The 11814-nt window shown below is 35.2% G+C and overlaps 1 protein-coding gene across 1 annotated transcript; it reads right to left on the bottom strand.

Moving 5' to 3' along the window:
• Positions 1-4462: 4462 nt before the first annotated feature.
• On the bottom strand, positions 4463-4972 carry LOC141617542 (uncharacterized). The gene has a single exon (XM_074434734.1). The coding sequence runs from the start codon at positions 4970-4972 to the stop codon at positions 4463-4465; it is 510 nt and encodes a 169-aa protein (XP_074290835.1).
• Positions 4973-11814: the final 6842 nt, after the last annotated feature.

The following is an 11814-nucleotide window of genomic DNA, read 5'->3' as shown; positions in this document are numbered from 1 at the left end:
AGTTTCATAGTTAATGAGAACAATCGATAAACAAAAACGATGAACAAATAAAAACGAACTATAAAAAACAATCATAAAAAAACGAAATAAAAAGGAGAAAGAGGAGGATTTGAGGCACCCTCAACCTACATGTATCGTTTACACCGTCTTGGGTCATAATCGATGGTAGATTTTATCTCGAGAGGCCGTCGTCGAGGAAGAAACAAAGCAAACAACACGTTTTTTTGCAAATATGGACAGCAACTTTCAAACTGCGATTTCTCTCTCGTTTCACGGTGAAAATTCGATTTAAAAGATGTTTTGAAAACTAGAAAGAGAGGAGAACAGAGATCTTAAAACAACTCCTGCTCGTTTTGAGTTATTGGGCACGAAAAACGAGCACAAACAGAACTGGACAGACAGGAAAAGCCGCGAAAACAGAGTGTATAACACTGTGTTTTTTGAGGGAATTCGTGTACTCTCAATGGCAATTTGGCTCGTAAATCTTTGTCTAATGTGTAGATGGATGTTGTATGGTTAATTAGGAACAAGAAACTCGAATTTAGATGGAGGTTTGAAGGGAGAACGAACGGTTTCAAAGAAGACACGCAAACTGATTCTCAGTTTGTAAGTCGGTTTTCTCTAGGGTTTTTGAGAGGCAATTAGGGTTTGTTTCTGGAGTTTAAAGCTTGTGAATGACGGTTGTATGTATGGAGAACTTAGAGGAATGAATGTATGGTGAAGGGGAGGTATTTATAAGGAGTTAAAGTAGGGTAAAAGGGGGGAGAGCAGTCGGGCTCGGTTTGCATAGCTGCTGTCCAGCAGCTTTTGTGAGGGTTTGAGGGGCTTTGTGAGGGGTTTTCTTGGTGGTTAAGCTAAGGTAATATGGGTAGGATACTAGGGTATGGGTTAGGGTTAATGGGCACGGGTTTTGGTGGTGTTTGGAGCGGGTTTTGGGCTCGGGTTTGAGCACGCAAAACAGGGGGGCTGCTCGTGTTTTTTGCGGGCTGTTGGGGAGTATTTGGGACAGGATTTGGGCCGTGGATAAGGGGGTTCGAACTGGGGTTGGATGGGTAGAGGCCTAGGTTGGTTAGTATACTCGAGATTCGTGCCAACTCGTAAAGAAAACGGGCTCAAAAACCGAGCTATAGTCGAGCTCCAAAACGCGTGTTTAAAACGAGTTTTTTTCGATTTTTAAATCGATTTTTCAAATCGATTAACACATTAAAATAAATGATTTTTCAAATCAAATACACTCATAAAATGATTTTTCAAATCAAATATTTATTTTATTTTCAATAAAATAAACTTGAGAAAATAAATTCAAAATAAAGTAAAATGAATTCACCTTAAAAAAAGCTTTAATTTAAATATCATTTAAATTAATAAAATACTCCGTCGACAATGCTCATTCTACATCGTAAAACGAACCCAAATAATGACCATGACAACTAATAAATACATGTGTCCTATCATCATCGGGTGTTTGTCGGATTCTCTATAAATTCCAATATCGACGGATACGGGTATCTACAACTGTGCTATTTTTTGTAACGCAGCAGTCAGTTGTTCTTCTATGGTTGGTTGAGACATGTTTTTGCTAATTTCTTTGTTTTTTGGATTTTTTGCGTGAAAAGAAAAAAAGATATTAATAAGCTATATGCCCCATGGTGGGCGCCAATTGTTTTGGGTGGATTCTGCACAAAGCTAAATCAGGTCAGGGTAGAGTGATCGCAGGGTTAACTAGCTCGTCTATCTTGTATATTACTGCAGGGCAGGCTTAACAATGCGTAAGGAAAAGGAAATAAAGAAAACAAGTAAGACAATAGATTTTGTACGTGGAAAACTCTTAAATGGGAAAAAACCACGGGCACCAAGCCAGGAGAGGTTTCACTATGATTTATGGAGAATAATTATATAATTAGCAAAACAACGTATTTTTCTCTAGGTATTGTGATAGTGTAGCTTGTAATCTTGTAGAATGTGTCCTGGAATGATCTTGGCTTCTTCTTATATAGTAATCTTCATGTGCTGAATAATCTTCATAATTAAGGCGTATTAGTTTCTTTTAATGACGCCATTAATTGCACCTTCAATGCTCCATAATTACCCGGATAAATGCTTGGTTATTATGATAGAATCTTTTCCTTAATTGCTCCATAATTAGTGTAATAATCTCGATTTATCCTCCATAATTGTACTTGACTTGGTCAAATAATACTTGCTTGCTTGACCATTGTCCTCTCCTGCCTGGTGCTAGCCTTGAGTTGTCCTAACATTTATGTCATGATCGTCAGGCCAGGGTAGAAGTCTATCCTGAACACAGTGCGGAAATATCAGGCCCAACAATTATTATTATTATTATTATTGTTGTTGTTGTTGTTGTTGTTGTTGTTGTTGTTGTTGTTGTTGTTGTTGTTGTTGTTGTTGTTGTTGTTGTTGTTGTTATTGTTACTACTGTTACTACTGTTATTATTATTATTACTATTATTACTATTATTATTATTATTATTATTCTTTATTCTACTCTTTATTCGTTATTACTATCACATTACTCTTTATTATTAATTTACTACATTTACTACTATTACTAATGTTACTACTGTTATTACTATTACTACTGTTATTATTAGGGTTATTTAACGGGAATACTCCAAACTATTAGGCACCTTCTCAAATTACTACAAACTCCAATTTAACTAGCATTATAACAAACTATTACACCCATTGTCATGAAATAGAATTGTGTTTTTATTAACCTGAAGTAGCAGGTTATTGCCCTTAAAAGGTCCCAATTTCTTTCTTTTAATCCCATTTTTTATTCCTCATATTCCACTTATTACTTCAAATTCCCCCCTCCCTTTTATATTTTCTTTCTCCTCTTTCCTTAAAATTTTCGCCATTGTCATATTCATCTATTGTAATCAAACCCATCATGCTACTCCAAAAACATAACTTGCTCCCACCAAAACACCATATAATCCTCCAATTGTCAGTAACAACATCACATGTCTTTATATCTACAACAAAAACATCAAAAAGGCTCGTTCAAAAATATGATTTGTCTGACATATGGTAAAAACTCTAATCAAAAACATCAAGCCTGTGAAGCTCCCCTATATTTGGCACCTAAAACAATCTATTTTAACAAGAGTTATTTATAATAGAAGTTGCAAACTACAATCCGTATATAAGGATAGTACAAGAAGATGATGTTCTACTACTTACACAGAGGCCAACAGTTCTATGGCCGAAAATAAATACTGTTGATTTCTCATATGGTTTGAAAACTCTAATCAAAAACCTCAAATGAATCAATATTAAGATTAGAAAGAGCACTGTGACAATCTTGACATCCATCTAATGAAAAAAATGAAATTAAGAAATAGAACTTGAATTTAAAAACAGATGAAAAAAATTGATGAAAGCGATAAAAATTAGTTTAGCAACAATTGATGAAAGCGAATCAATAAGTGAAATCAAATCTTCGAATAATGAATCAACTTAGAATTCAAATCATAAAGAGTTCTCGTATAATACAATAAACATAGAAGCAACACAAAAGAGCTTAGTACAACAATTGTAATCTCATCTTTATATAATCGTAAACTTGTCGTTAATAACAACGGTAAACAGCAACAACGCCTCTCCGATCCGAGGTTGTGAAGGAGCACAAAGATAGAAGAGCATAACAACTACAAACATCAATACCAGAACTCCATTATCATCGAAAATGCAGTCGTCGTCTTCCGATGAACAAATCAAAAGGACAAATAAGTTGGAGCAATAATTGATGAAAGCAAATAGAAATTGAGGAATTAGTTGTTAATTGTTGATATTAGGAAGAAATTATTGCGCTACCTTATTTTCCCCCAAATTTTAGGGTTCGTCTGATGGAATTTTTAACTGGATCAAATGAGAAATCCAATGAACTAATACAATGGTGTTGATCCATGGTTTATGCGGGAGGTAATGTGACGATTAAGTGTGATGGTAATGGTGTTATAATGGTGAAGAAAGTGATAATATTGATGTACGGTTGACGGTTGTTAATGGTGAAGGAGGTGATAATAATGAGAGATTTTTTTAATAGATGACCTGATTAGCAGGTAGGAGGTCACCTAAGTCTATTATGAGAAGAAGAGTTAATAGTTGGGTATATTCTGAGATTAAATGAAGTTCAGAGTATTTTGAGAAGAGTACCTATAATTTGGAGAATTCATGTTAAATAACCCTTATTATTATTATTATTATTATTATTATTATTATTATTATTATTATTATTATTATTATTATTATTATTATTATTATTATTATTTCTATTAATATTTATTTTTATTATTATTATTATTTATTTATTTATTTTGCAAGAAATGCAAGTGATCTCATATAAATTAGAACGAACCAGATATATGGACCCACTGACCACTAGAAAGTCCTACTAAGGTAAGCCATAGTAGCCCCTTGAATACACCTATTAAAGCTAGCAAGCTACCTTTTTATCCATCCTCCCTTTATCACAATAGTACATACGATTAGCAATAGCGTACTTAAGTTTTATACTAAGCGATTGAGGCGAAGTCTTGACATCCTTGAAAATACGAGCATTACGCTCCTTCCAAATCATATAAATTGCAGTCACCAGAGAAACCCTTCTCAAATTTTTTCCTCTAGCTTTCCCTTTGTTGTAGTGCATGTACCAGTCCAGCAGTCGTGGTAGGGGTAGTGGAGCACTCCAGTTGCCAACTTGAGTCCAAACTTGAGCTGAATAGGCACAAGTGAAGAACAGATGCTTGACATCTTCATTTGCTTTCTCACACAAACCACACTGATTAGCCAGATAGAGGCCCCTCCGAATTAGGTTGTCTAACGTAGGGAGCTTATTCTGACATGCCAGGGAGCCAATCAAAGCATGTTTAGGGACAACAGTAGGGTCATGGACAGCTCGAAACCACCTGACAGGCCTTGCTTTAGTTCTGATATGGTCAAACATAGCAGCAACCTGAAACTTACCATTCAAAGTGCACTCCTATAAAAACTTCTCTGCATCATTGCTGGTACCCACAAAGGAAATAAGCAGATCCTTCATTTGAATAACTGAATGCCAAAACCAGGAATGAGAAACAGTGCTAGTAGCTTGCCAAATAGAAGAGCCTTTAAGAACATAATGTCTGAACCAACATGACTAGAGGCAATCAGGTTTGAACAGGAGTTTCCACAAAGGAAATAAGTGTATCCTTCATTATTATTATTATTATTATTATTATTATTATTATTATTATTGTTCTTGTTGTTGTTGTTCTTGTTATTATTATTATTATTGTTATTACTATTAGTAGTATTACATATTATTACTATTACTTATTATTATTAATATAGTATTATTTGTATTAACATCACCATACCATCGGTTCCACACGAGCCATAAATGGCTACCACATGTTCCATACAACAAATCCCGACTCGCTATTATTTTATTATTTTATTTCCGTCTCACAACATAATTATTTAATTAATATAATTATTAAATATCTTTTAAAATACATTTTAATATAATTCACCGTCTGACTAATCATTAACCTTACCTTAAATATGCGGTATTACAAAAATAGACCCGCATTAACAGTCTTTTTTAAATATTTGAGTACATGAAAAGCTACAGCTAAATGTGTATCATGAGGCTGGCTTAAGAATTGACTGAGATGTTGAACACTGTATGACAGATCAGATCTTGTCATATTCAGATATAAAAATTTACCAACTTAACTTTTGTAAACCTTAGGTCCTGGTAATGGATTACCTGAATCAATAGAATGTACACGGGTTTTTTTGATACAGAATAAAATCAGGTACCTAGTCTTATTAAAGGCTTTGTTTCTTATGTTGAAACTCAGTTCACAACAAAGATTAAGGTAGTCAGGTTAGACAATGGCACTGAAATATTTCAGAATCAGTGTAAGGATTATTTTAAATCTAAGGGTATTATACATCAAAGGAGTAAAGCAGGTAGACCTCAGCAAAATGTTCGTGTAGAGGAGAAGCATAGGCATCTTCTTGACACTGCTAAAGCTCTGAAATTTCAGTCTAATATGCCTATTAAGTTTTCAGGTGAGTGTTTGTTGACTGATGCTTACCTTATTAACAAAATGTCATCTAAACTTCTCAAATGGAAAACTCCATATGAAATATTATTCAATGAAATTACTAAGTATGATGAATTAAGAGTTTTTGGTTCCTTATGTTTTGCTGCAAAATCAACTTCTGACATATTTAAGCAAAGGGCTAGCAAATGTTTATTCCTTGGTTATTCTTTTGATCATCAGAAGGGTTATAAGCTTTATGATCTTGATAGACATGTATTGTTTACAAGTAGGGATGCCATTTTAAAGAAGATTATTTTCCTTTCAAGAACGATCCAAACTTGAAACAGTTAAATGAAATGACTTTGGTAAATTAGCATTCTGGCAGTTTAAATGGTCCTTTTGAGACAAGGAACAATACAACTGTTAGGATGTCCACTGATCCAAACCAGCCTGATAGTCAACTTATTGTAAATGATATTGCTACATCACCTGGTGATCCAAACCAGATTGAAAACCAGCTTGATACTCAATTATCAATGCCTAATAATAATACCAATAATTATGTATCACCTAATGCTACTGTCACTACTATTGCACGTAATGTTGATAGGACTGCAAGACAGTCACAATATGTCACACTTGAACCTACTGCACCAAAGTCGGTTAGGACTAGGATGTTATCCACAAGGCTAAGAGGCTATCATTGTCCTCTGCCACCTTCATTGTGCATACAGTGCATGTTCAGGTACTCAATGACATCAATGGTTTTGACAAATATTTTGTTAAATCCTTGTGTAATGTCCTAACTGAGTCTGAACTAGCTTCTTATAAGCAAGGTACGACTAATCCTAGATAGGTTTTAGCCATGGAGAAAGTTCTAGAGTATAATAATACACGAGTATTGACTTCTTCACCACCTGATAAACAAGCCATATGCAACAAGTGGGTTTACATAATTAAATATAAACCTGATGTTACAATTGGAAGGTTTAAGGCAAGATTAGTTACTAAAGGTTATAATCAAGTTAAAGACAAAGATTATAAGCACGCCTTTTCACCAGTAGCTAAGTTTACCACTGATAGACTTCTTGTTGTTTTTGCTTCTATTAAAAACTAGCATTTGCATCAGTTGGATATTAATAAGCTTTTTTACATGGTTTCCTTGATGAGGAAGTTTATATGAAGTCATCTCAGGGTTATAAATCCACAAAAGGTTAAGTTTGCAAGCTTGTTAGGTCTTTATATGGTCCGAAACGGGCTTTTAGACATGAATTTAGAGCTTTGCAAATTTTTAATCAGTTTAGGATTTCTGTAATCTAAATATGATTATTCTTTATTTACAAAGTTTGACAATGTTACAAGGAAATTTTTAATTGCATTAATATATGTTGATGATGTTCTGATCACTAGTGATTCGTTAGAAGATATTCAGTCCTTCAAAGATAGCTTACATTCAAAGTTCACTATCAAACATATGGATGCTGCAAGATATTTTCTATGTTTAGAGATTACCAGAAATGAAAAGGGTATTATGTTAAACCAGAGAAAGTACATTCTAGATATTCTTAAAGCTAATTCCATGGAGGATTGCACTTCTGTTAGTTTTCCTATGCAAAAAGGTTTGAAATTGCCTATTGATTCAGGTAATCCATTACCAGAACCTAAGGTTTACAGAAGTTTAGCTGAAATAAGCTGAACTGAACTGAATTGCGCTGAAGTGTACTAAACCGAGCTAAATAAGAGCTTAAATTAAGTCAAAAAGAACCGAGTCTTAGTAAGTATAAAGATAACGACAATCTAAATCTAATCATACTACAAATATTTCATATAATTTCTTTTGTTATAGACAAAAGTTATTTGCTCATGCTTCAATGATAAGGCCTGAAAAATGAAAAGGTTGCCATAATAGCATCTCTATGTAGAAAATTAACATGCATTTAGACTTTTTATGACCGTTAACTCAAAAAAAAAAAGACTTTTTATGACCGCACTCACGCTACGACTTCTATTTAACATCAATCACTCTCCCCAAGTCAACAATGTCCTTTTTCTTTTTTGTTTTGTTTTTCTAATAATAGTCCCTTTTTAGTCCATTAATTAAAAGAAAAGAAAGTAGGGCCATTGTGTGTGGAAATTCCAAGAGCATAGGAAACCGTGATAGTGGAATTTTACTTTTATACTCCCCACAAACATACTAAAAAGAGAATTGAAACAGTGTTGCCACATTCTCTAGCACAAAATCTCATTATAGACGGCAAATATCCGTCTATAACTAAAGACGGGCCAAGTAACATACCACATTACGCATAAGACAAACAACAACTTGCGTGGTGGGGTCCAAAAATGTCACCACTTTAAGGGTATTTGACCCGTCTCTTGCTATAGACGGATATATCCGTCTATAGCAAGACTTGCTGATTCTCTAGAGGGAAACCACAAACTGCGCACGAGTAAAGTGGCTAAATAACAATATTTCTTATAACACAAATTCTTATTTCAGACCGTTATATTCGTCTGAAATTGTCAGACGGATACCATTTTCTCTCATAAAAAACCTATTTAGGGTGTGAGTGGGAAAGCACATGGGGGTGTCCCACCACCAATGTGCTTCTCACTTGTGAGAGGTCTTATTACGATCTGAAATAAGGCGGTCTGAAGCAAGACGAACTGTTCGTATAATAAGCCTCCCTGTAACTAGGGATGTCAATGGATCGGGTTCGAATCGGGTGAAGCCTTATCCGTCACATTAAAATCTCATCCAACTCATCCGTCATCCATAAATTATCATCCGCCATTCAACCATCCATCATCCATGGATGAAACGGGTGGATCGGGTGATAAAAGGGTGATAGTGTATATGTATGCTTAAGACTAAAAAAATGATAAGACTTTTTATTCTTTACAAAAATTAAGTTATATAATCATTTTAATGTAACTTTTTAGTGTGTATTTTCACAAAATATATATAATGAGGGTAGAAAAATAAGAGAAATTGAATATTTTCTATCTTAAAAATGTAATACATATATTTTTTTTTCAAAATAATAAATAATAAAATCGGGTGGTGGATGGATGACGGGTGAAATTTCTTCATCTAACCCATCCGTCATCCGTCATCCTTTTCATCCATCATTCATCCGTCATCCATTTAGGTCGGGTTTTTGTCCGTCTTTTAGGATCAGGTAGATCGGATTTTGATCGGGTGCGGGTGAAATTGACATCCCTACCTATAACGAGTATATTCGACAAATGCTGGTGACATGTCAAATATCACTCACATGAGTAGATAAGACCAAATTAGAGTGCCTAAAAAATCATCAATGATCTGTCTTTATCTATCCATGTGAGTTTTATTTGACCCGTCGCAAACTTGTGACGGATACTGTCCGTCAAAAATGAGAATTTTTGTATTTCTTATGAGTTGAACCGTTTGAGTATAACTTTTACCTAATATACTCCTTCTGTCCGATCAAATGTTATCTATTTCCATTTTGTCATATTTCACTCATTTATTATCTATCTTTAATTTTGGTAATATTACACAAGTTGAAAAGCGGGTATGTAAAGTGGGAAATGGATCCTCTCCATTTCCTTTCTCTCCATTTCCTCTCACAATATCTTTAAATATTAATATCTCCTTTCATTCTCATTTTCCTTTATTTTTATGCGTAAATTTAGAAACCGTTAGATATTATCAAAATGCAATCTGGGTCATTGATAAGAACTTGCCTCTCCATTTCTTTTTAGGAAATAGAGAAAAATTGGGCTATGTGAGGTGAGCAAGTAAACAATGAGAGAGCTCGTTATTTTATCACTGTTTTCTCTTATTTCTTTGGTCCTTGTGCCAAAATAAATAGATAACAAATGACCGAAATAGATGGAGTACTTAGTAAATTTGAGACCTTATTTGTAATCATTTAGTCTACCTTAAGACGGATGTATCCGTTGTCTTAACATTAAAACTAATAAAGTATCAATCCATTTGTATATATATAAGACAAATCTAATGTTTCATTCATATCGTGATCATGGGCCAGGCCGAGTCAAGTTTGGGCTGGGTTGAGGATTCAAAATTAGCCCAAGAGTGTGGGCAAGGTTGGATCAGGCCTAGTGATTGGGCCTATATCTTAGGCCAAACCCGGTCCATACAGGCTAAAAGGACTAAAATGGGCTTTTCAAGCCGATATGGACTTTCATATATTTTGTCTAAAAACCACCTTGAAATTTTCTAGGGACGTGTTTTTTCACATACGGATTTTAATCTTTTACATACAACTTTTACAATATTACCCTTGTCATTTTTTTCATTCCTTCACCCGATTAATTTTTTCATCCCTTCCCTCATCTCGCATCTCCACTTCCGTTCACCATCTCCGATCAGTCGCCGGCAAACCTTGCTCCGCCCGACCTCGATCTCCCTCCCCCTGGTCTGTCATCACTCTCCTCCCCCGCACTCCCCATGTACTTCCCCTGCTCCGACCAACACTGACCACCACACCGCCCATCCGACGACCCATACCCGACCCTTCCTTCCCCAGATCTGACTACTCCTCGTCCTCGTCCTTAACAACATCACCATTAATGGACGATTGTAGGTTGCAAGAGCAGACTGTTCCCGATTGGTTGTATTGATGCCCGAATCTTGATAGTCGGTAAATACACCGGGCCTGTCGACGCCAATGCTCTGGTCTACCTCGTCGCCATCCTAATTAAATACCTCGCTGCTGAGGTATTCTTCCTCTTCTCCCCACCACTATCACGTCTCTACCAATACCCTTAATTTAAAATCAATCTTGATAAAATTACAACCCTAATTTAACATAACTAACATACCCATTCAATCTAAAACTAAATTTTTCGTAATTTAATTAACAAAGTCGAACATTTCCTTGTTTGATCTAGATGAATAGCTGAAGTATTTGGGCGTAAAAATTGATTGGATTTTGAGAAGAATTGAGAAGAGAGTAAATTTTCTTTTTTTTAGATAAAGGGTAGTTTATGTAAATTTTATGGCAAAATGTATGTGAAAGAGTAAAACTCGTATGTGAAAGAGTAATTCCGATTTTCTATTACTAATGTAATACTCCCTCCTATTCTATATTTTCTTCCATATTTTCTTATTCGATTATTCAGGTTTTCTTCTCTATTTCATTTTTTGGGGATGATATATGCAGCCAAAATTCAATGGCATGTGGGGCAGTGTGTTTTGTGTGGTCCAAATTCACTTTTTATTTCTTGTGCAAAAAAGAAAGAGAAAGAAAATATAGAATATGAGGGGGTATCATATTAACAACACTTTAATACTGCGATACTGCAGATTCTAGCTACAAAACTGATTGATATTTCCTAGGCACTCTACTTTTGTCTTATCTACCCATATGAGTAGTACTTAATCCGTCACAAACTTGTGACGGATATGCCCATCACAAGGGAGACTTGTTGATAGTAATTATGCTCCAGATAAAGTTAAGGAAAATAAGGGAGGAGCACGTACCAGAATGGCATTGTGTTTTACATGTAACTTGTAGACCTGGCAAAACGGGTCACTCGGGTCGGGTACGGGTCGGGTCAGTTTGGGTCGGGTCATTTCGGGTCTATCACATATTTCGGGTCGGGTTGGGTCTGGTCGGGTCACTTTCGGGTTTCGGGTCAATTTCGGGTGACCTGTTGTCGGGTCATTTCGGATCGGGTCATTTTCGGGTATAGGTCATTTTGGGTCGGGTTGCTTTTAAGTTAACGGCTAAGCACTTAA

The sequence above is a fragment of the Silene latifolia genome, chromosome X (genome assembly GCF_048544455.1).
Source record: "Silene latifolia isolate original U9 population chromosome X, ASM4854445v1, whole genome shotgun sequence".
NCBI lineage: Eukaryota > Viridiplantae > Streptophyta > Magnoliopsida > Caryophyllales > Caryophyllaceae > Silene > Silene latifolia.
This window is presented reverse-complemented; position numbering and strand designations above follow the sequence as displayed.